The 26,066-nt window shown below is 36.7% G+C and overlaps 2 protein-coding genes across 3 annotated transcripts; one reads left to right on the top strand and one right to left on the bottom strand.

The window, feature by feature from the left end:
* Positions 1 to 1,044: 1,044 nt before the first annotated feature.
* LOC124635119 (probable serine/threonine-protein kinase cdc7) lies at positions 1,045 to 11,579 on the bottom strand. Of its 2 annotated transcripts, none has more exons than XM_047170911.1 (3): positions 11,363 to 11,579; positions 6,818 to 7,040; positions 1,045 to 2,730 (listed from the first exon to the last, which is right to left on the bottom strand). In XM_047170911.1, exons 1-3 carry the CDS (start codon positions 11,380 to 11,382, stop codon positions 2,575 to 2,577), a joined length of 399 nt encoding a protein of 132 aa, XP_047026867.1. In that variant the 5' UTR covers positions 11,383 to 11,579; the 3' UTR covers positions 1,045 to 2,574. The 2 variants fall into 2 exon arrangements, with proteins under 2 accessions (XP_047026867.1, XP_047026868.1); XM_047170912.1 differs by having other exon boundaries at positions 6,818 to 7,025; positions 11,363 to 11,578.
* A 532-nt stretch (positions 11,580 to 12,111) lies between these two features.
* Positions 12,112 to 20,712, top strand: LOC124635148 (THO complex subunit 1). The gene is made up of 10 exons (XM_047170953.1): positions 12,112 to 12,286; positions 12,365 to 13,045; positions 14,881 to 15,155; positions 15,555 to 15,727; positions 16,087 to 16,216; positions 16,629 to 16,714; positions 16,905 to 17,044; positions 18,528 to 18,620; positions 18,982 to 19,062; positions 20,342 to 20,712. Exons 1-10 carry the CDS (start codon positions 12,242 to 12,244, stop codon positions 20,657 to 20,659), a joined length of 2,022 nt encoding a protein of 673 aa, XP_047026909.1. The 5' UTR covers positions 12,112 to 12,241; the 3' UTR covers positions 20,660 to 20,712.
* Positions 20,713 to 26,066: the final 5,354 nt, after the last annotated feature.

Genomic DNA, 26,066 nt, shown 5'->3' with positions numbered 1-26,066 from the left:
ACAGACGACAAACTCAACATTACAACCACTGTCTATCTGAGGCGTGTCTAACGTCGGGTCAATCTCTAAGTACCAAGTCCAATCACACTGGCGAGAATTTCATAATGTTAAAAAAAATGCTTGAGTAATCATGCATCGCAGTGTAAATCTCGCCAGTGTGACGAACCTTTGTCAACAGGTCATGTTAAAACACAATATCTAGCCAATTCTAATTCGCAATGACACATTTACTTACACTTATAAAATAAAAATAGAAATTCATACTAACTTATTTACAATACCTACAAAACATCTACATCTTTGAAAAACATTTTTTAAAACAACGTTTCCCGCCTTCATGTCAACTTTATTTATTGCTTTGACGAAGTTATACAAATAATTTATATCACAATTTATTACAAACGCGATTACAATGTACTTTATACTGTATATGTTAATATATAAGGTTAATTTTCATAACATTTATTTCTCACTCTATGTTTACCTATGTCGTCGTGTCGTGAATATTTTGTCAACATGTATAGTAACGTAAGGGTGCGTCCACATCTGGCGAATGCGCCGCGAACGCGCAGCACGCGAGCCGATCGCGAGCTGTCCGCGAGCTGCGCGCGTGCATTTTTGTTCGTGCGCCGCTTCTGCTTGGCCCGCGCGCAGCTCGCGCGCGACCTAAGCGCCGCACGCGAGCGGCGCGCAGGCGGCGCGCGACGTCTGCCATCTTCGATAGTACTGAGCCAATATACGGAACTGTAAGGGCGAGAACTGAGTGCGCGCAGATCGCGCGCCGCTCGCGCGCTCTATACGAGCCTTGCGTGAGTTGCGCTAAAGAGGCGCACCGAACTATTGCAGTGACTGCACGCGCGCAGCTCGCGGACAGCTTGCGATCGGCTCGCGGACAGCTTGCGATCGGCTCGCGTGCTGCGCATTCGCGGCGCATTCGCCAGATGTGGACGCACCCTAATGAGAAAGCATAAATACATATGTAGTGATCAACGCTTTAACATCTACAAGAGTTATTTAATTAAAATAACAACATATTATTGCTTATTTTTAATATATGTATCTGTTATTGCTTGAAAGAAAATACGTCTCATTTAGATCAAGTCACCATGCTGAAATAAACTGCCAAAGAACAAACAAGGAATGACAAATCTGACAATAGTACATGAACCATTGAATACTAGAATAGCTTACAACTTTTATTAAAATCGTTAAAACAAGCAATGGATAGCACAGTTATGACACAAGACAACATAAAAGCCTGTTATTTTTCCTTTTTATAATTTGAGTTAGATAAAAAATGGCGGACAAAAAATAACGTTATCTAGAATGTTCTGTCTTCTATGAGCGACTAATTAGCATGAAACAAGTTCTAAATGAGCTTCAAAATATTGTTAAAGAGGTTTTAAAAGAAAGTTCACATAACGAAGGGAAACCAAACACGTTATAGCATAATCTCAAGGCAGTAATGTCTCATTGCAATAATAAATTTATAATTGTTAGGATATTCTACATTCGAGAGATAAATAGTTGAAGAAGGGAGATTTTAGATTATTTCTCAGTGATTAGAAAAAACCTACTAGTTATTTAAAAAGCGTTAAATGTGACAACAAAATTCTACCATCTATAACACAGCAAAATTAAATTGTAAGTACTTCTATAAACACAAAACAACTTAGAAAAATATTTAATTTTGAAGTATCTACTCGCAATGTGCGCTCTACAAGGATTCAAAGAGTTGGGATATACTAAATAACTGTTTCTAATACTTTTAGGAGTTAAAAATCTATTTAATGCGATTTTAGAAGAAATGTGCTGGAGACAACATTCAATAGCCGATATTTTTTAAAGAATAGAGCGAAAATATTTAAGAAGGTTGACATGCTGTGATGATCAAATGAAAGAAGGATTTAATGATAGGCAAATTGGTGGGAAAAATGACAGATATTTCGAAAGGCTGATTACAATGATGTCTCCAGTCCAAATCCCTAATGTAAGGCTATGGATACAATGTAGATAAAATCTGCTTTTAAAATACTCCTAGGCTCTTTAAACGAGCATAGTCAAGATAAAACTGTACAATGAGACACTACACACTTCGTTTTAGAAAGACTCGTTACCATACCCACTGTTTTTTTTTTCTTGTCTATTGATTTACACTTCATCTATTTTCATAATTGACAATACATAACAACCATAAACAATCGATAGAATAGCATGCAAAATTAGAATATGTATTTCAGAAAGTATAATTTGCGTTAGTAAGAATGAAACATTAAAATCTTAAATTGTAAAACATGATTTACTGTCTAAACTTTCAATTCACACCTTAAAAATACGGACTTAATTTTCAATTGTACAGATAACCTAGACAAGCCAAAAATTAAATGCTTCGTCAAAAAGTGCCCATGAAGGTCCCGGCAAAAAAGATCGGTAGGTTGGTTAACTGTATTTTGGGACTTATAATCCTACACGGGAGCTACAACATGCATGTTTATAAAATTGCGAAATAAAATTGTTTTTTTTTTTTTCCAATGGGCACAGTCGTCAAGTCGTTCACGAACGAATGGTGTGGAACTAAGACCGGTGTTTGTTGCGGTTGAGGCTCTGGACGAGGCGACGTGCCCACCACTCGTCGAGGTTGAAAGGTCTGAAGTTGGCCAGCTGACGGGGTGCGAGCACCTCTTGGTAATATTTTGCGTCTTCGCTCCCGCGTTCTAGTTCACGAGTCACCTGGAATGAGAGAATTAGGTTTAGCATAAGGGTTGTATAATTGTATAATAAATCGCTGTCTTTCGCCTCTCCTCTCTGTCCTTTATGATTTCATCTGTACGGTCAATGTATACGAAAATAATAATCTAGGGAAGACGTAGGGAATAAGACTGTTTTTTAGGAGGGAATAGGGCAATCAATTAACTACTGTCCATACTACGAAACAGTTTTCAGGTTTCCTCAATTACCTTTTAGCATTAACCACAGGGAACTTGGTTAACAAAACTCTTTTAAAGTGGGGGCACGATTATGCGTAATTGGATATCAATGAATATGCGTCTTCGACCAAGATTAGCACGAGACGCGAAGCCGTAGACACTTTGCCTTGGAACATTTAAACTTGGGTAGTTGTAAATTCTTCATAATAACTAGAAAATACACTTTTTGCTGATTTCTCGATTTATCGGATTGTTCACACCAAACGTATTGTCCGCCGCTGACTGTGAGTATACTCACTGTCTGCCCCAGTATGAACGTCGACTCAATCTGCAGTACGCGTACTCACCAAGCCGACAATAAGCTATAGCGTACGATACTCTACATGTGTGAACAAAAGAATAGGCTCGTGTAGCTTCACACTAGATGCGTACGCTGAGCGGCTGACTATTCTACACATAAAAGAGCTCAGTATTTGAACCCCCCAATCTTCATACATAACAGATGCTATGTCATCCCAAGCGCATCTTCGTAAGTTTCTATCACTAAATTCTTCTGAATTCGCATTCCAAATACATTCTCTAGAATGTACTTCTGCAATAAACTTTTCGGTGTCGAACATCGCGAGGTGTCACGTGTCACGTCTGTCCTCATTGAAGTTTGTTTCTCGAGTGTATTGCGGCCGATGCGCGCGGCGGTGCGGGCGCGGCGGAGCGGCGCTATTCGGCAACTGCGTCCGCGTAGCCAATCCGCGTCCGCCGTGCATAGTCGCGTAGTAAAATAATCGGCCACTGAGAGTCAGCGACAACAGGCGACGTAATAGCGTATAGTCGGTTCGGTGTGAACGACAATTTCAATATATATGGAAAAGCAATAAACTGCGTAACGCGCGCTCACAGTCAGCGGCCGACAATACGTTTGGTCTGAACGATGCCTATGAGTAAAGTTGCTGGATCTAAAACTACGCTGGGATAAAAAAATACCTTTTTTTATTTTGTGAGTACAAACAAAAATAAATGTTTTAGATATAAAGGCTTCAAAACTACTAGCCAATCAAAAATTCTAAACCATGCTATCCCCGCATCCACACTATCTGGGTGCGGGAAGAAGTTCCCTGGATCCCTGGAGGATGAAACCGCTGGTGGAAGCTAGTTTTTAATATAGACAGGGTTTATCCATTTCTAATTATACCTAAAGCTACTGAACTTCTAGTGAAACTATAATTAATTCTACCTGATCAAAGACGAAATGGTAATTAATTGATTAGCAATCAATGTGAATGTAAACACTTATGGCCTTACTACAAAAACTTTAACCACTGTTTTACACTTGTCTAAAAAAAATGTGGCTCCAAAATGAACCATATGTCAACGTCATAATTTGACATTTTTTTAGACAAGCCTTAAACTGACGTTTAAAAGTTTTTGTGGTAAGACGGCTATACTTCGGCCGTTCAGAGAATGCGTTCCTGACACCTATCAGTTAGTCACGACTAGTGATGGGCACAACATAACACTGAGTTCGTTACCGTTCCTTCAAAATGAACCGCCGCATTATTTTAAGATTATTTTCGTTTTAAATTGGCGGAATCATTTGTTTTATATTTTAGTTATTTAAGTGGAAACCAAAAAAAGGTAATATTCATATAATAAAATTGTTTTATTTATTCTTTGTTACAAGTACATTGAATTGAATGTGCGAACAGAATATTAATCAGACTCCGATTTGCTTGAGGAGGTGGTGTCTTCATCATCATCTTCGCCTACATGTATAATTATATTATTATCAATAACAGAATCAATCCTGATATCTCGGTCTAACAAAAGCCGGGTAATCAAATAAAAACAGATCGAAAACACTTGAAAAACGTGGTCTATGCGCACGAAACGACAACGGACGACTGTTTTAGCGTCACAAAATGGCGGCCCATAACGCCATTTGGGGTTACCATTTTTAATCTAAGTATAAAAATGCGGTTTGGTCATAGTTTTATTTTTATATTTCATAAAAGTTATAATTAAGTCTTATAGTCCATTATTTTCCAATTCTTAAAAAGAAAATCAAAACGTATTATTTTATATTATAACTGTATAAGAACAGATTACGATACTTGCCTGTTATTTTTAGCACAGCACTACAAAATATAAACCGCTGACATAACCTTGTAATAGCGCAGTATAGATTTAGAAAAATATTGTTTACCAAGTTATTTGACACTCAGTTTGGCACAAAATTATAACATTCATTGATTATTGATATAATAATGTTGTTTTAATGCTCCTCAATGGTTAAAACGGTAAACAACCAGCAAAAATATTTTTATCGTAACTGCAACGCCATTGCAAAGTTACGTCGTCAGTTCAATCGCGACGTGTCAGGAACGCATTCTCTGAATGGCCGAACTAATATCAAAGAATTAATTCAATGTGAATAAACCTACATCTAGGTCGTATTCATTTATTTACTAGACTATAATGTTACCTACATTAGTAGATTTTCTAGGATTTCATAGGAAGCGTGGAATGGGAATTTTGGGGGCTGTCTTTTGTTTTTGACGTTCGAACACTGCTGATTTATCAGCCTAATTTGAATAAACGGTTTTTGAGTTGGGTTTGAGTTTATTAAAGAATTCATCATACCTACTTGTATTCATCAGATTGTGTGCTCGTTTGAACTAGTCAATTTAACGAGGAGAGCCATAAGCTACTTATTATCCGGATGCGCATAATAGTTCAGATTATGATGGCAGCTAGTACTCTCATATAAATAGAACAAGTCTCCTTAAAGCCCAACTGGACATAAAATGGACCAAAACTAGAAAATTAAAGGACCAACAAAAATGTTTTACAAGCAGATTCCATCTGATAGATTAAGTACATAAATACTTGTTATACATATACTAATACAATATACGATAATCTTTTTTTTTTCCGACGTCAAAAATCATCAAATGACCCCTCCCGCTGTGGGTTAGCAGCGGTGAGGGAGTGTCAGTCTCTTACTGACTAAAAACCGTCGTGTTCCGTCATAGGCCTTTTATGTACCAGGGCCGCGGTATCTCTTTCGAACAACCCGCAGCATATACGATAATCTGCGATAAAGATACAGCTAAGCCTATTAGATCGAAGGTTGCATAGCGCTGACCTACATAGCATGCAATTTTGTCACGTACCCGCGAATTGATGGCGCTAAACTATGCGAATTGGGCTGCGGAATTTCTTTATGGGTAAAGGGGGACAATCTATGCGGATATTAGCAAAATATTCTTCGGAGGATCGTAGCGGAGTAGTTTTTAAACCACTAATAGAATTTCGTTATTCTTACAGCACGTTTGTGTCCTACAGAATTCCTGACCGAAGAAATATAGGTTATAGTTCGGCCATTCAGAGAATGCGTTCCTGACACGTCGCGATTGAACTGACGACGTAACTACATTCATTGATTATTGATATAATAATGTTGTTTTAATGCTCCTCAATTGTTAAAACGGTAAACAACCAGCAAAAATATTTTTATCGTAACTGCAACGCCATTGCAAAGTTACGTCGTCAGTTCAATCGCGACGTGTCAGGAACGCATTCTCTGAATGGCCGAACTATAATTAATAATCTTCTCTCCTTTTTGGTGGAGTAGCTTTTTAGTAAGTAAGCTTTTTAACTGTAGCAGACCATATTTATACTGCTCTCGACATTTAGATGTCGGAAATGGCAAGCCTAAACCTTTTTTTGATTTTTGATACTCAATGCTCAAGACGGAAGGTTAAAACACTGGTACTCAGCTGCACCCGGTTAGACTGCAAGCCGACTCCAACATAGTTAGGAAAGGCTAGGCAGATGATAAACTAAACGAAACTAAAAAGACAATTACGTAGATATAAAATGATATAACATACCTTATTCCAAGAATCATAGATGTACGTGATAAGTTCATCATTCTGGTTGGTATTGATGTTGTTGTTATTATTATTGTTGTTGTTGTTTGCATGTGACGGCGGCGCCTGCGCAGGTGGGCTGAGCCGGGCCGAGTGCCCGTTCCCATTGTGTCGTTTACTTCCCCCCATATGTGGCAGGGATCGGGGTCCACTGCTAACATAGCTTGACCTGAAATTAGAAGTTCTTTGATGGGTTTTTAAAACATTAAAACCTTTTTCTTTGGTGTATAGCCATGCTTTGTTAGGACAATGTAGTTCTATGTTTAGAAGTAACGTTGGCGCGTGATGTGAGGCGAAAGCGGGCTATTAAAACCTATAACGATGCGCGACTATCTACGCATACTTTCTATAAGCAAGAATTTTCACTTTATTTTTAACTTTTACAGTAATTTAATTCAATATCATTGCAAAATTTTGCATGAGTCATGAATTAAATTCAAACATTTAAAAAAACTGGATTTCTTTATAACAAGCCCTAGGAACTATGAAAAAATATATCTATTACATTTCCTTTTTTATGGTTCTATATGGATACTGCAGACATTACTCATGTATGAAATACCTAAATGAAAGCAGTTACCTCATTTTCAACAGTATTTTAAACTAAGATAATTTTCATGCATCCTATACCTTTGATCTTAGTAGAAAAACCAGTGTCCAGTAATCGGATATCTATTCAAGCTGTGTAATAGAACCTACCGTTGATCTTGTGGCTAAAGCAATCGCTACCGCACATGTCAATTAATATTCCACGTGGTTGCGCATCATTGTTACAATCAAGGTTACTCATATTGGCATATATTTAACTTAGGATATTGTAGTAAAGCTCCATAGACAGATACTAATATTATAGATCAGATTTTTTTGCTGGAACTATTCATCTGAATTGAAATAATATTTCAGTGTCGGACAAAGCATTTTTTGCTGATTGCAATGGGCTACTTTTTATCCGGAAGCGTGATTAGTTTCCACAGGATGTGGGTGGAACTGCAGGAGGAAGCTAAGCTAAGGAGGCTAAGCTAAAATCTAAATCACACAGACGTTGTGCATAATAAGTGAAGTCTAACATAGTTTTAAGTTTTATTTACTAACAAGTTTTGTATATAATGTTTGTATGTTAGTTTGTAAGATATGTATCTATGGGCCCTTGTTGCCTGATTGTAAAGATTAAATAAATAAATAAAAAGAATTATCTTTTATAAAGAGATCTACCAATGTATTGCTTTGAGGGGTGTTTTTAAAGACGAAGAAGTTCTCAGTGTAATTTTGTATCTTCTTGTAAAAAAAGTGCATTGAAAGAGAAATGGGAGCGAAAAACATGCTGCACCAACCCTCAATTACTTTAGAACAGGGCTGGAAGAAGAAGAGGTTTGGATACCATGTCATCATAGTTCTGACAATGGCGAAAAAAATGTGAAAGGTTCATAATATATCTTATCAAATGATATGCCACTAATTAATAAATTTTGTCTATAAATCGAAACAAAGACCTGTGCGACTATCTTTGTTGTTGTTTTGATAAGCAAATACTTTGATTATTTACAATATTATATTATGTTTCAATAGGTCACAGTTAATCAGAGACTTTGTAATAAATGTATAATAATAGAAACATCAACGGTTAGATGTACCCGTATTGCAGAAGAGATTACAGTATCTGTCTCTCTTAGATATCTGAGTACTGTGGTGTATACCAAGGTTACAACTTTGGTACAGATAAAAACACCACATAAATTTTATATGAAAAAAAAATAAGATTTACTAGAAATGAGGTTTTATGCAAAAAATGAAACAGTTCTTCACGCATTGCCGACTTTGTGTACATAACTGTGCGCAAGCGATGCGATAAGAAACGCGTGGCGCGTGATAATAATATAAATAACACCCACACAACCTCGTTACTTGTAAACATGCACCTATTCCTCATGATAATGTGTGAAATACTTGCTACTGTCACGAGCACTCACTTACCACTCGTGATCACACCTCGACAATACTATTTCGCACGCTATCATGCGTTTTTACAAACAAAGCTAAACTAAAATGTGGGTTATCTTCGCATGCATCCAAAATATTCAAACAAAGACACCCAAATGTAATGACGTAGACAAAAACATATAACATATAGGGACACGGTATCGAAGCAAAAGTATCGATACCGTACTCATGAGTAGAATCGATAACAAAGTATCGTACTCATTAAAGTATCGAAATAAAAGTATCGATACTTCAAGGTATCGAGTACTTTTTAGATCAAAATTTGCTAGGTCAATATCAGTTAGTAAATAATGTCAGTTTTACTTCAGTTCAGCAGGACATAAAAAACAAATGGTATTGGTACCTACACAAAAATAGAATAATAGAAAAATGGAAAATAGAATGAATGAAACAAATCGAAAATGTAGCAAAAGGAAACAATATTAAGTTGAGGTATACTAAAAACTAGCAGTGTCCCACGGTTTCACCCGCGTAGTAGATTAAAGTTCCCATTCCTCCTCCGTAGAGTCACTTAAAAATAGAAGTTTGTTGAGCCTTTTTGGAGATAAGCGGTTTCGAATTTTTGTGATGGTACTTCCTGCTTTAGAAAATAATCGTTCTGAAGGTACTGACGTCGCACATACGTAGATTTGACCAATTTAGGCGGCCAAAAATATTTTACAATGTATTTCGTTTTTTCTATCTTTATTTTATCATTATTTTATTATTTATTTTATTTAAGCATTGTATTTTGATAATAAGCATGTTTTATTGAAAAAAACCGTAAATATTTTTTTTTTTTTAATGTAGAGTATAATATATTTTCATTTTAAAAGTAGTTATGATATTTTTTATTATATCTATTTCAAAATAATATGTAGTGTAGTAAAAAAATAATTAATATTTTTTTTATTCCTCACTTTCTGCCTCTGATATATCAGACTCTGTGTTTGATTCAGCTGGTAGTAGCATATTTTATTGTTTCAGGGCAAAATAATCTTGCTTTGATGTTTTTTTTTGTTGATCACATTTCTTCAGTTTCGTATTTCTTTAGTTTTCCTTCGTTTAGTCCTCTCACTACAATCTTTAAGTGATTTAGATGGCCGCCCCGGTCGATTTCCAACACTTGTCGGGCGTTCAAATGTTCTGCTTAACCAATTCTCATTAGTTTTAAGGATTTTTTTTACAGTTTCAGTTTCTTACTTTCGTAGCTATTTTAAAATATGCAAATCTTTGTTTAAAACTGCATATATTATCAGGTGTGTCACCCTAATAGGTCAAAAGTTAGTTTCCTAGGTAATTTAGTTTTTCTTCCAAATTAGTCAGATCTTGCTATTGTATTTTATTGTAAATATAACGTAGGGTCACTATTTTTACGCCAGAGGTACCCAAAACAAAAAAAAAATGCACTTTGTGACATTTTAAAGAAAAAAGTATTTTATTTTTGTATGAGCTTCAAATCTTAAAAAGCCTGTAAGTCGGACATCCGCAGCTATCCGCAGCCAAATAATATGTCGTAAGCTAGTTTAATATGTCAAATATCTAAAACTAAAAAAAATGTTACGCGGTCGAACGCGATAATATAACAAAATTGTGTTTAAACAAGAAAATTACTAAAAAAATATTTTGCTTACACACCCTCTTTTAAAATTGAAATAATACTATAAAAAATTAAGTGATCACACTCAAAATATATTAAAATATAATAACTGTTACCTACACAACTCGAATCCATCATAATAGTTGCTTAATATCAATTAGATAGCACAAAAATAATTTTTCTTTAATACCGTCTACCGAGATCTCTAAAAACGTATAACGTAAAATTTGCACTAAGGTCAAGTTCTAACTCCTGGTGCAAGCGCATATCGCATGTTTGGTAGGTAGATGTGGTAAATTCTTATTGCTGGGGTATTCCTCTTTCCATTTTACCCACAATTTGATGATAACCTTTATTTAAAAAAAAAAGACTTTTGGCCAGCTAAATTGCTCAAATCTACGTTAGTGCGTCGCAGTGATTGATATATATTCATTCTCGTGCCAATTAATATAATTTTGGGAAAACTACTTTCATATCTTCCCATTGTTTTAAGGGATCTACTGAAAGTGGCGAAACCTGTGCCGATAAGTAGTAGCTTAATTCATCCTTAATTTCAGGCTGTGATGAAGAACTTGCTTTATTATTCTGTTTTTTAGTGTGTGCCAACTTCTTATGGTGGCTCCAGAAATCAAATGTCGTTTCTTTTTTTAAGACAGAGTGTCTTAAAACATTTCAACGAGTGAGCTAGAAAGCGCTGTTAAATTAAATTCTTCATTCGATACGATACCTGGGAAAAAGTACTTATTGAGTAAAAGTATCGACTGCAAAGTATCGAGTACAAAAGTATCGGTATCGAACTGGAATGTACTCGATACCACAAAGCATCGATACTTTTTTCGTGTCCCTAATAACATATTGTTTACAAGATCCTAGATGCACAAGCCAAACGTGAAAGTAAGCGAATGCAAGCGAAAGCAAATTCTTCTTACCTCATATTATTACGATCCATGTTTCCAAACACTGTGCTCTACGCTCCTTCGGGAATATCCTAACAATAATTACTAAGTACACTAAGCTATTCTAGTCTTACACTTTAACACATTTCTAAACAAAGGATCGTGTAAAAAATCTGTAAATAATAATAAAATTCTAAAGATAAATAGACAGGACGCCACACAACACGACGACACACATCTGTCAAAAATAGTAGCTATCAGCTGCATTTCCGTACATTGAACTCGATCTACGATTGGCTATTGGATGCCCTAGCGAATATTTAGCCAATAGCAGTGATATGTTTAGATTGCGCATATTCCTTGGATCCAATAAGGCGGGAAAAGCTATAATAAGTGTTGATGTATAGAAACTAGAACATAAAATCGATTTCACTTTGTTGTAGTTGGTAAAAATAGAAAAAGATAGTTTCATTAAGTTCATTTAATAAGTGCATGAAAGACAGTATATAACTCGTGATAAAAGACTTATCTGATCCTAAAAGGTAAGAAATAATTTCTTACCTTTTAGGAAGGAATAAATTTTGAATAAAGGAAGAAATTGCGTAGAAAATATGTGTGTAGTTTTTAATCCCATTCGTAGTTTTGGTTATTACATAAAACTATTTATGCACTTCAATTATATCTTTCGCCCTTTTCACATATTTAAAATTATTGCATATATTAGTCGATTAGTAAACAGTGTTTAGAAATGTTTTTGACAGGTCGATAGCTCTTAAGAGCATCCTCCGACCACATCACTATTTTCGCTTCGCTCGAACAATACAAAAATACAAATTATAAACAAAAATATCTATCTTTTATTACAGATGATAACTTAAAACGTTCAAATCTTGAAACAATTTAACATACAAGATGTCAGACAAATTAGGATTTGAAGATCTTCGGAACAAATACAAGGTACATTTCTAACCTCTCAGGTTGCGAGTTTTTAACAAGTAAATTGTTTTTACTGATGCTTACTACGCGTTCTTACAGGATGTGCTGTCTAAGGCCTTTATGACCAACAATATCGACTTGCTCGATTCATTTACAAAGAATACTAATGAGACGGACAGGAAAGCGGCGATGGACCAAGCTTTCAGGGACAAACTCTTGGAACTGCTAATCGAAGAGCCGGACACATTGGAAAACTACGTTTCCTTCTGCATAGAGTCATGTAGACGACAGATGGTGACTCCTACAATGCCAGTAGTGCTACTCGGCGACATTTTTGACGCACTGACGCTGAATAAATGTGAAAAGATGTTCTCATACGTAGAAAATGGCGTGAACACTTGGAAAGAAGAGTTATTTTTCGTCGCTTGTAAGAATAATCTACTAAGAATGTGTAATGATCTCTTAAGGCGATTATCAAGGTCCCAAAACACAGTTTTCTGTGGTCGGATCTTGCTGTTTTTGGCAAAGTTTTTCCCATTTTCTGAACGTTCTGGACTGAACATTGTTTCGGAGTTCAATCTTGAAAATGTCACAGAATTTGGTGGTGACAGTTCCAGTACATTGAAAGATTCTCTCGATGAAGAAATGGTGGTGGACAATAATGAGAAGACTAAACTGAATATTGATTATAACCTGTACTGTAGATTTTGGAGTCTACAAGACTTTTTCAGGAATCCTAATAATTGTTATAATAAATTACAGTGGAAGACTTTTGTTGCTGTAAGTATATCCTATAAACATACATATCGACTGCAAGCAAGCAATACCTCCTATCTGACATTTTTGTTTCAAAAAACCAAAAAACTTGTATCTACCATAAACTACCTTTAGATTCAAAATAAAAACAAAAAACTTTATTAATCAATACCATGCTTAGAAAAAGAAAGGAAACAAATATAATGACCACCATAAAATGCTTTGATACCCTTAGTTTTGCAACCAGAAAAATCTACTGAACACCAGAAAAATAAAGTCTAAAAATGTAATAGTACCAGCTATTTTAGTCACGACTTCACTTTAAATTGTATTCGACCACCAAATTTAGTAAATGATCACCAACTCTTGACGACCAAATTAATGTATTATTTTTGCCTAAATAAGTCACTGTGATTGCCATAAAATGTAGGCTTATTATCAAATAAAGTATTATGATGCCATATTAAGTTATGTGTCCGGCTTGCAACGCATGCGTGAGTGTCAGTATGACGAGTGACAGGGGAAAATGGAAGAAAATGACATATTGCGCCGACCCCAAGTAAAATTGGGAACAGGGCAGGAGAAAGAAGAAGAAGAATGTGTTTCTCAATACACTCCCTCGAAAACACACTCTTATCGCACTGTTTAGAGGCATGCAATAGACAATTTTCCACCCTAGTGCAGGAAAAGGGTCCCCATAATGTTATTACATTTATTGTATCAGGCCGAACTTATTTTTTTGGAGTCAGTTTACTTAAACAGGATAGCAAGATGTAAAAACTTTGATTATCATTTTATATTAAAACGCTGGTATAATTTTGATGATCATTCACTACTTTTGGTGATAATTTACTACTTTTGGGATAACAATTTAGTTGGACTCATTTTGCTTAAATAGGATAGCAGAATGTAAAAACTTTGGTTATCGTTTTACTTTAAAATGGTGGTTTAATTTTGGTGATCATTTACTATTTTTGGCTTGCGCATGATTTATTTTGGAGTAATTTCACTTAAATGGGATAGCAAAGTGTTAAAACTTTGGTTATCATTTTACATTAAATAGCGAGTTTCATTTTGGTGATCATTTACTATTTTTGTCTGCTATTTGTTACTATTTCTGGTGATCAGTTAAACATAAGCCAAAAAGAAAACTTGGATTTTCAGTATCTCATTATACCTACCTCGGAATAAGGATTTTATTAAGTTTTATTGTTCCCCTTTAAAATCCACCCGGAGTCAGATAGGAGGTATTGCTTGCTTGCAGTCGATATTGCAACATTCATGAAATCACTATAATATTTTAAGTTTAATTTTTATTGGTTAATAATCTTGATCATCACAATTTATATGAGTCATCATCATCCTCCGAGCCTTTTCCCAACTATGTTGGGGTCGGCTGCCAGTCTAACCGGATTCAGCTGAGTACCAGTGCTTTACAAGAAGCAACTGCCTATCTGACCTCCTCAACCCAGTTACCCGGGCAACCCGATACCCCTTAGTTAGACTGGTGTCAGACTTACTGGCTTCTGACTACCCGTAACGACTGTCAAGGATGTTCAATGACAGCCGGGACCTACAGTTTAACGTGCCATCCGAAACACAGCCAATGGTGTCTAAGATATACTTAGATAGTACATACAAACTTAGAAAAGTTGCATTGGTACTTGCCTGACCTGGGATCGAACCCGCGCCCTCATACTCGAGAGGTTGGTTCTTTGCCCACTAGGCCACCACGACTTTTTTTATTTATATGAGTCAATAAATACAAAATACAGAGATTTGTATATTCAAATTCTTTAACAACGGTTAGCTGTAAAACATGTGTGTTTAACATTTAAACCTCAAATTATCTTTTCCAGCATTCCGGCAGTGTGCTATCAGCATTTTCATCATACAAGTTAGAAACCGTAGAACTACAGAAATCTAAACTCAACTTACTGAAGCCAGTCAAGACGGTAGCTACTGATGTTGAGATGAAGGACTCGGAAACTAATGAACCACATTACTTTGCAAAGTTCCTGACAAATCAGAAGTTGTTAGAACTTCAGCTGTCTGATTCTAACTTTAGGAGATGTGTGCTTGTACAGTTTCTTATACTGTTCCAGTATTTGACGTCTACGGTTAAGTTTAAAATGTGTGTACTTTTTTATTTAAATATTTTTTGTATGTATGGTCTGGTATGGTATTTTGAATGTTTGATTCTAGAATGCTGACTTGTTTTGCAAAAACATGATTTTCATAAAATGCTTTGTAAATAGTGCTGGAAGATGACATGTTTGCTGCACCTTATTTTTATCAGACTTATGAGTAGAATAAAACAAGTGCAAATAGGGTGAAGAGAGGTATTTTCTTTATTAAGCTCTCTTTGGCCTAAATACCAGAAACTAAGTTCAGTGTAAGAGTTTATGGACACCATGATTTCTAGGGATAACAACAGGATAAAAGGGTGTACATAAGCCGTAAAATCAATTGCAATGGTTCTTAGCTCTTACACATCTGAGCAAGTTACACTAACAGTTTATAACTATTTCAGGGAACTTCAAGAGCTGAAATCTGACCAAGTGGACTGGGTGAAGGAGACCACAACCCTGGTATACAAACTGCTTGGAGAAACACCTCCGCACGGCAAGCAGTTTGCTGAGTGTGTCCAACATATACTGAAGAGGGAAGAACACTGGAATAGCTGGAAAAATGATGGTTGTCCAGGTAAAAAAAAAATTAAGTAATAAAAATAATCCATAATATTTGAATAAAATATAATGTCAGGGTTTGTGACCATCGTGGCCATAAGCCACTCTCTCACCATGCATCACTTACGCCAATTAAAATATGGAAAAACTAACTGTTTCCCATGGTTCCACCAACAATTCCTTGCAGACTATCTCTATAACTCTGCATGCTTTCAACGGTTCAGAAATTTTGTGTAAGTAATAAAGAAAGCACTACAGCCAAAGTTATTTTTGCTTTAAACTAAAATTTAGTTAAATAATTAAATACAAGAATCTAAAGACAAACTACTTTAATTCAGAAGGAGGTAGAATAACAAACTATCCTTTTAATTATAGAATTCCAGAAGCCAAAGCCCCCAGTTCAAGTGGACTCGACAGATGAAGTGAAGAAGTCGAGAAAACGTCGCCGCCCTGTGGGAGATATTATCAAAGAGTATGAGGCACAAAGCAAGTCTTATATGGGGAAGTAAGTAAATATTTATGTCTATTGACATTATTATCTTATTAGATAATAAATATTGAATACCTACCATTTATGTAATTTTGGATGCTCAGCATGTTGCAATCAGATGGAATATGGACAGTAATTTTTTGAAAAACATCAAAAACCACATTTCGTTAGTCATCCTCCTGCCTTTATACTAATTTCAATCCCGCAAGCAAGTTGGCTTCATAAACACATCTCATAAAAACCCATTCTTTTTTCACATTTTTCATTCACACTATCTCTCTTTTCTATGGTCTTCGATCAACAACTTTTTATTAGTCATCACAAATAAAATACAAAAGTCTTTTTAAAATAAATATTTAACACAAAAAGTTCATGTGTATAGTAAATAAAACACTAGTTTATTGAAATGTATGCTTTTATTTTCCAGCAATGAACTGACAAAACTATGGAATTTGTGTCCTGATAATCTTGCTGCGTGCCGAACGAAAGAAAGGGACTTCATGCCCTCCTTAGGTATGTGCAATTTTTTGTTATCTTCTGACATACTTAGTTTGCTCTCAAGAATCTGTATTTAAACGAGAGCACTTATTTATGAGCTACACATACATGAAATAAATTAAACATCATGCTTTGTGGGTCAATAACTATTATACCCAGTATTAAAGCCGGTACTTTTAACTCTATGTTTATATTTCTTGTTCAGAGTCGTACATGGTGGGCGGCGTGTCTACGTCAGCGGGTTGGGGCTGGCGGGCGCTGCGGCTGCTGGCGCGACGCTCGCCGCACTTCTTCGTGCACACCAACAACCCCATCGGCCGCCTGCCCGACTACCTCACTGCCATGGTGAGTACACTACCCGCACCAACAACCCCATCGGCCGCCTGCCCGACTACCTCACTGCCATGGTGAGTACACTACCCGCACCAACAACCCCATCGGCCGCCTGCCCGACTACCTCACTGCCATGGTGAGTACACTACCCGCACCAACAACCCCATCGGCCGCCTGCCCGACTACCTCACTGCCATGGTGAGTACACTACCCGCACCAACAACCCCATCGGCCGCCTGCCCGACTACCTCACTGCCATGGTGAGTACACTACCCGCACCAACAACCCCATCGGCCGCTTGCCCGACTACCTCACTGCCATGGTGAGTACACTACCCGCACCAACAACCCCATCGGCCGCCTGCCCGACTACCTCACTGCCATGGTGAGTACACTACCCGCACCAACAACCCCATCGGCCGCCTGCCCGACTACCTCACTGCCATGGTGAGTACACTACCCGCACCAACAACCCCATCGGCCGCCTGCCCGACTACCTCACTGCCATGGTGAGTACACTACCCGCACCAACAACCCCATCGGCCGCTTGCCCGACTACCTCACTGCCATGGTGAGTACACTACCCGCACCAACAACCCCATCGGCCGCCTGCCCGACTACCTCACTGCCATGGTGAGTACACTACCCACACCAACAACCCCATCGGCCGCTTGCCCGACTACCTCACTGCCATGGTGTGTGTTATCATACATATACATACAATATTAGACAGATTGGCAATCGAGCAATTTTACTGCGGATTTCAAAAATCGATCTTTCCGTCGTTATGCGATTAGAGATTGAAATTATTATAAATTAGCCTTATATAAATTAAGTAAGCTTTTTTACTGTCCCACTGCTGGGTACAAGCAAGCAAGGATTGAGCATTAATCACTACGCTTACTCAATGCGGATTGGTGATTTCAAACTTTGTAGTACAGGTTTCCTTGACATATTTTCCTTCACCTTTTTCACATCTTTAAGAATTGAAATCTCGCACATTTGCGCGCGACAAGCTGAAAGAACCACAGATGCAGTGACCTCTATATTTACACACTGGACCGGCTGTTCCGTACGTTTGACAGCAATTTTTTGTGCCCATTTGAAGCGCCAATATCGTCTAAGCGAGTGTCCACAGAACTAATTTTGACGTATAATTTCAAATGGCTGTGAGAGACGTGTTTGTTCATTGGTTCACTGTAAAATAATTTTAGTACCACGAACACTCGCTACGTCTAACAGCGCCAAAATGGCGATTATCAAACGGGCACAAAAGCACGTTGACAACAGCCTGTCCAGTGGTAAATATAGAGGTCAGTGCACAGATATGACATTTGACAGAATTCGATTCCTTCGTCGCTATTGACTCTGCCAGCGACGAAGTATGCGTTCACCATTACTCGTTCTGCAACAAAACACCATATTAGAAATATTACTTTATTGTCATCTACCAATAAGATTAATTAAACATACTTATTAAAATAATCATCTTCCAGGTTGAGCGAGTGACACGCGAGGTGGCGGCGAATGCGGCGGCGACTGCCAACGGCGAGTCTTCTAAGAACCACAACGATAAAGCTGCTAAAGCGGTAACATTATTCATACTATTGTATAAAGTCTATACTATAAAAAAAAGGAAATGTTTGTTGTTTGTTTCCTAACGGCTCCTAAACTACAACCATCTTATTATAAAACGTGGTTTTACGAAGTACCCGCTAGTATAGCTATAGTCCACTAACTTTGTTCGGGACGGTGGTTTAAACCTGGTACAAAAGCTGGTACTTGTTAAAAACCTTATGATTATGAAACGTGGTTTGGTTTTGAAGAAATAAAAAACGGGGTTTGAAAAATATTTTGTAAGAAATGTTAGGTAAATACATCTGAAAAAATGGTAGGTATTATGGGCTCATACGATTCAATAATCAATTTAATATTTATTGAATGTTATAGGAAAACGCAGAGGAAGAGATTACAGAGGAACAAATGGAAGCCGACCTTATAAAGGAAGGAGATGCTAATGATATCGAACAGGTATTTATTCATATTTAGCTATGTTAACCTAATTCTTTATACACATTGGCAATAGGCGTAGTGAATGAATAAAAGTAAATAGAACCTCTTTTTTATAATAACCCTAAAATAAAGAGCGTATGTTTAAATTTTGCCCTCAATGTGGTATTAATGTGGTAGTATTTTTTAGGGTTCCGTACCCAAAGGGTAAAACGGGACCCTATTGTTAATGTTTTGTTTAACAAAGTACGTGACGTTATGCAAAAGTCTGACTAATTAGAATCACTATTTTTTTAACCTCTCATCACGCCTATTGGTAAAACGTTGTTATTTCATGTACAAACTTTTTTATAAACACGAGATATGAATGCTATTGGATATGTTCATAGTATAAATTAAGGGCCGATTTTCCCATCACCAGTTAACGAGTATATGGGGAATAAAAATAGCGGTTTGACATATTTTCTATACAAAAAAGCTGTTAAAACATCAAACATGTTCTTCAGGTAAAAGCTACCTGGAGATTGAAAAATCGGCCACAAATAGAACAACGCTTTATCATTGCGTAAATAATGACATATAATTTTATTATCCTTACATTCTGGCCACGGACGCCAATTTGTATCCTTAACACGCCTGTAATTCGGCTTTGTAGAATCATTAGTGCCCTTTTTATAACCAGCTATCATCATTCTCATTCAGCTTGCCACAGGCTTTTTATATCAGCTTTCGAGCCCCTCGAGAAAAATACTGCGCAAGTTTTCAAAAAAAATGAAGTGTTCCTATTTATGTAAATTTTTCATAATCTGTAGAAACGAATTTTCATAAAATAAGAATAATGGTCTAAACCTGCCATTAAAGCCAATACTTTGTAAAATCACGTTTTATAATAAGGTGGATTAAAACATCAGTTACAGCCTTTTTATCGTCCCACTGCTGGGCACAGGCCTCCTCTCACACGGAAAAGGATTCAGCGTTAATCAATGAGGAATAAAACTTGTCTGAAAAAAAACCCACACCTATTGAAATCCAATACCCCCCTTTAAGTTATATCCAAAAGCTTTTCACTTCCATTACTTTCCACACAAGCACGCCACTTGGAGCCCCGCGGTAGTCCCGCATAAGGCCCTGCGCCGATAAGGTCAGTGTATGTCCTTGCTCATGCATTGCTCATATATTGACCATTTTTAGTAGCTGCTTGCAATTTCCACAGGATCACCCAAAATCCCGGATTTTTAAGGGACTTTTTACCTTAAAAACGGGTGAAATTAAACCCATTTTGAGTATTTTTTTCTTATAGGTGCCAGATTCTACGCATGCTGGCGAAGAGGATTACGACAAAACGTCTCGTTCTCGGGTCACAATGATTTCCCCTGCACAACTCGAAGCATTATCCTCCAAACTGACAGATTGGAAGAAGTTAGCCGCTAAACTTAGCTACAAACCTGATGAAATTCAATTTTTCGAAACTGAAAATGCCACAGATGCTGCCAGAGCGAAAAATATGCTCCAACTATGGTTCGACGATGATGAAGACGCGTCTGTGGAAAACCTTCTATACATTATGGAAGGACTAAAGATGGCGGAGGCGTGCGAAGTACTGAAAAGCGCCAAATGACATCCGCTAAAACGTAGCTGTAAGAGAAAGATAATAAAGTTTAATTTGGAATACTTTCTTCATTTTATTTTGTTACTACCCAAAAATATTTGGACACAGGTACAGAATCGGCAATTTCCAACCCATTACTATAAATTCTCAAGGAATCTAATTTGTTCTGAGGAGGTATGTCATGACACCAATACATCATTAATACCTGACCTACCACAGGATGTCCATTTTGGCAAATTATGGAAATCATATTGTAATTGATGATTCTTTGTTAAGATCGACCTGTATTCAAATAGGCAGATAAGTAGAGTAGGTTATCAAAATGGAGATGGGTTTCTACAGTTTTATAAGGTTTTAGAAAACTTAGATTTAAATGACTAATCTAAAGGGTCAGGGGTTAAGACAGCGAGGATCCACTACTACCCATCTTTGTACACTAAGCTTAAAAATACATACTTCTCAATCATAAACTATAGGTATTTATTTACCTATTACTCCAAGGAAGCTTCTGAAATATTATCCACAAAATAAACACCATAAGTTATTAAAACCCTATTTCCTCATGATTTATCTATCATCATCTCGCTACCTCCTGTTGCTCAAACGAGTCAGTTTATTATATTAAGAATATTTTTCTACGGTAACGCATCCCGCAATGATTTATAAAATCGTCCAACAATGTCGGCCGCTCCGAAATTATAACTTGCACGCATTTCCTCATCCCGACTGACTCACGATGTGCCCAAAACAGAACTTATTACTTACAATTTTGCCTATACTACCGTGTCAGATATAAATAGATCTTATGTCAGTGGAATAGGGTCGTCGCCAGTGACACGTGTAAGTTTGCAACACTCCATCGGTCCCAATCTAACCGGAGCCATCGCGTCTCCCTCTTTTCCTTGATTTCGAGATGGAAATGAAGAAGTGTTCATGTAGGAGGGGGCCAACGTACTCTAGCCAAGTTTTACCGCCGCTGCGGTGTTTACAGAATCGCGGAATAGTCGTTGCACCGAAATTAGTTCGAAACGAATGCGTCAATGGGCAGTCGAGACGCGGTTGGTGTTGCGCGCGCGGTCGATCCTAAAATATTTATATTTTTATGATTCGATACGCGACTAGAGAATTTTATATTAAAAATATATCGGGGTAGAGTTGGGCACCGCTGTGACGTGCGTTTGCGCAAGGGTGGCGCATCGCTATGGAAAGGATACCTACTGTGATGTGTTCGGATAAAACTGTAAGTAGTTTATGTTGTGATTCTGTGTTTTATTGTTGTGGAAATTCCAATATTACGAAGACATAGTGAAGATCCTTTTAAATTGTAAAGTGGGTTACGCCCTACGATGGGACAGCTCAAAAATTGGATTTCCCGGAGAAGACAGAAAATACCTGCAGAACTGAGTAGCCACATAAATTCCCTCTGCATAGGCAGGGTCATTAATTCTACGTGACAAACTATCTAGAGCTGCTCACTGCTTTTTTAACATCATTTATTTTTGTTGAAACAGCAAATAAATCATATCGGTCGCTATAACTCAACTGAAGTAAAGCTCTGAAATGGTTATTTCTGTCTGTTTCAGCACTTTCAGTGGGCATGCAGGCTATAAACTTTTATGTCGACGTGATCTCACTAAATTCATAATGTAACTTTTTCTTTTTTTTTTATATTTACGATCATTTTCATACCCGCCTGCATGGTTGTCTTGGCCAGATTTGAATTACGAACCCAAAGATAATTTTCTTTCATCTCTATCATATTATTTATTTTACGGAAAGAAAATGTGCATGCAGCCTAATTTTTGGGGTTTTATTGTTCATAAAATGTCCACTGTTTTACGTATTTTCACTGGACTGAAGAATACGGTCTAGGTACTTTGAATATTTAAACTAATTACACGATTTCATGTTTTCAATAAACCTATATAGGTACATAGGTCATAAAAATAAATGAATACCTATACCTTGAGGTAAATGCCATTCGATTCGTTAACTTCCTTCTAGCAATGAATCAGCGGATTTTCAATTCTGTTCTGAATTTTGTGCAAAATAGATAGGCAAGGAAGGGTTTAAATTGTTTATCGAAACGCCATTCTTGTAGGTACCTAGGTACTGTCTTAACTTGAGGAAAACTTAACTGCTGAGACTAAAATGCAGGTACCTACTCTGCATACCTATGTTATGTAGTGTAACATATAGGAAGATATAAACGGTTTAAGGAAACTAAGCTTCTAAACTTCTTCAAACTTGATTGGCGGCTATAGCGATCTTTTTTTTATTTATTTAAGGACATTTGCAGGGATTCCAATATAAGGAAAATTATTTTCAAGATCTTAAATAAATAAGTTATGTCTTTTTATTCTTTCTAAAATTGATGCTTTTATGTGATAATATGCAAATTAATTGAACAATATATTTTCTTAAAACTGTGTTGGAGACTTGCAACTGCACTTCGTTTATAGAGACTACAGTAATAGGTTTCCACATAATATAATTTATGTTTGAATCACGACTCTGACATAAACACGGATTCAAACTGTAACTGATAACTTAACGACAGAAAGAAAGAAAATAAGTACTTTGTGTAGATTCATTTGCGAGTAGAAGACGCATAGACAACATGAAACTAAAATACAGAAAAAAGAACTAATAACAGAAAGATATTGATAAGGATAATATACCTACGTAGGTACCTATAACTAAGAGGCTACAGAGACCTCGAGCATATTTTCAGCAACGTGTTTTTAGCGATTATAATTTCGAAATATCTAAGTTATTTTCAGAAAACCTTAGTAATAATTTTCTAGCTATAGTTTTTTTTTGCAGACACTCTCTTCTAATCGTAAAAAATAGCTGTGTCTAGACTGGGTCTACGCGTAGGTATTGTGTTGAAAAATAAAATCTAGTGCAGATGGAATTTATGATCCAGCAAATGTAAGTATTTGCAACAGATGTCATGCATTAGATTTACATTATAGTCTATTAGCGTCATTCCTTCCAATTTGTAAAATCCGAAATGAAATAGGCACAGTCCAGAATTCTAACTAAACTTAACTAACTATATAGTAGTATATATACTTACCAAAATGATATTTAACATGATATAAGGTCCATGTTTTTTACTAGTCCGTGGTCCAGCTACGAAATCTTGCCACTATGGGACTGAAAACTGTTTTTCTACATAACTGCTGATCACCATGAGATAGACATTAATTTACATCAGACTCAATAGAGTTGTCACATATTTTTTCAGTACTGATTTGGAAGCTTTACATATTTACATAAGTAGGTACTGATGATAAGGAATAAAACCGTAAGGTTGATCAAGTGTTGCGACCAGTCTGAAGCCTAAAACTTCAAAAAGGTCTTCTTACAAAAACATTATCAACGTTCACACTCACCAACTGATACTAACCGATTACGTTCGTCGAAGGTGCGTTAAGATACCAGGACATCAAAGAGTGAGTGGAGCATATCGGTGTTCCAGAACTTCACAGCTGCGAGGAAATCGTTAAAGTGATATAGCCCGCACAAATGGACCGCGAAATTAAGACGTTCGCAACTATTGCCTTGAGGATTTCTTGGAGTTCGAACGTACCTACTTTGGGTTTGGGAAGTAGCATTTAGAATAAGATGATAGAAGCCAGTCAAGACTAGATATTATTATAAGCTCAAATTGTGTGTTTTTGGAGTGTCGGACTCATGGAATGTCGCAAATGAATGACAAGTTTGCCACTTTACCTATATTGCAAGAACGCATTGAAACCAAGGTTTAGGGTGCTTACGAGAAACAGGTTTCCGGTACAGACAAACCTGAATAAGAAACAGGTTGTTTACCTGTTTCTTTATAAGTGAGTCAATAGGATTGTATTGAAATATTATACCTGCACTGATCGGTACCTATCCGTACAGGTTTATCTGTACCGGCAACCTGTTTCTTTATGTAAGCACCCTTAGAATAAATTTACTTAGGTACCTATCTGTGTAAACAAATTTCAAGAGAAAGTATTACCCATACTAGACCTAGATAAATGGTCTTACATTTCGCTTATTTCGTGCCAACTTAAATGCAAAGACATTGATTAAGAGACATTGGATTTCCATTAAATCCTACAGTTGCCCGTGTTTAGCTGCTAACCTTCTCCGATGAGATGGTACAGCATGACGGATCAATTGCTATGTAAGGCACACATGGCTTACACTACCCGTGTTGCTATATTAATCCAACGTTTCCATTATTTATTTTACCCACATTCCATCCATACAAAATGGTTCTGCTCAGCCCCATAAACCAACGAAAGCAAACCAAGAGCCGACCAGACGCGAAAAAAACTAAATAAACATAGTAATCGCGTTTCATCGCGTACTAAAAGTGCTGTGTAAGCTATAAAGAGTATTAAAACTAGGGCATAAAGCTTGCGGGGAGATTACTGTATCACGATACATATTTTTCTTAATACATATACAAACATCCGTCAATGCTCGGTTTGCAGACTAAGTTTCAGCAGCCCATTTTTCAGGCGGCTTTCGTGGCGTATATTTTAGTAATGTGGGGCACCACGGGCGGCAAACATCGCAGTACTATGCTACTTTTGTGCATAAATTGGAGAACAACTTTAGTTTCGTTTGCATTACGAACTTTGGCTACGAGTAGCGCACTCTATCACTGCGCGCGTTCAGGGGTGACTGAAGAAATTGTACATGTAGATGTTTAGATAAATAGAATATTGTAACCATCCAACGTAGCAGGAAAATAGAAACAAACTAGAAAAGATTAGGTCCTCAGAGAAAGTGCTTCTGCTGAGATGTCCCATAGGCCATCGCCGCCACAGGGCCGCCTAGAAAACTTACATAAGACCTATACCTAATATAGATCCTACATTTATGCCGTTAATTGTTAGATGGGTAGGTACCTAGGTAATTACTACTTTAATGGTGCTCCCACATTGCCGTTAGAAAATGTTTAATAACGTTAGTAAACATTTGTTAGCAAACATTTAATCACAAATAAATTTTCATGTTAGAAAATGTTTAGTTATGCTGGTAAACATTTTATAACAAAACAAATTATAACAAAATAAAACATGTGTTATCTTTTGTTTGTAAACATTTTATAAGGGCGTCCTCAGCCCTCAGAAGGCGAAACCAAACTGCGAGCCAATACTAGATGTTATAAAATGTTTAAACATTTTCCATCAATGTAGGAGCACTTATAACATGTAACAGTTTCTAACAAAGTGCAACAATTGTTAACATTTGTTAGTAAATGTTTTGGTGTTATAAAATGTTTACAAACATTTTATAACGGCAATGTGGGAGCACCATAACATAGGGAACTACATAATAGCAAGTACCTATAGGTACCGAAGCAGCATATTCTCCATAATTTATCTACATTGTCCTCCCTTTAAATCTT

Source organism: Helicoverpa zea, chromosome 12 (genome assembly GCF_022581195.2).
Source record: "Helicoverpa zea isolate HzStark_Cry1AcR chromosome 12, ilHelZeax1.1, whole genome shotgun sequence".
In the NCBI taxonomy this organism is placed as follows: domain Eukaryota; kingdom Metazoa; phylum Arthropoda; class Insecta; order Lepidoptera; family Noctuidae; genus Helicoverpa; species Helicoverpa zea.
This window is presented reverse-complemented; position numbering and strand designations above follow the sequence as displayed.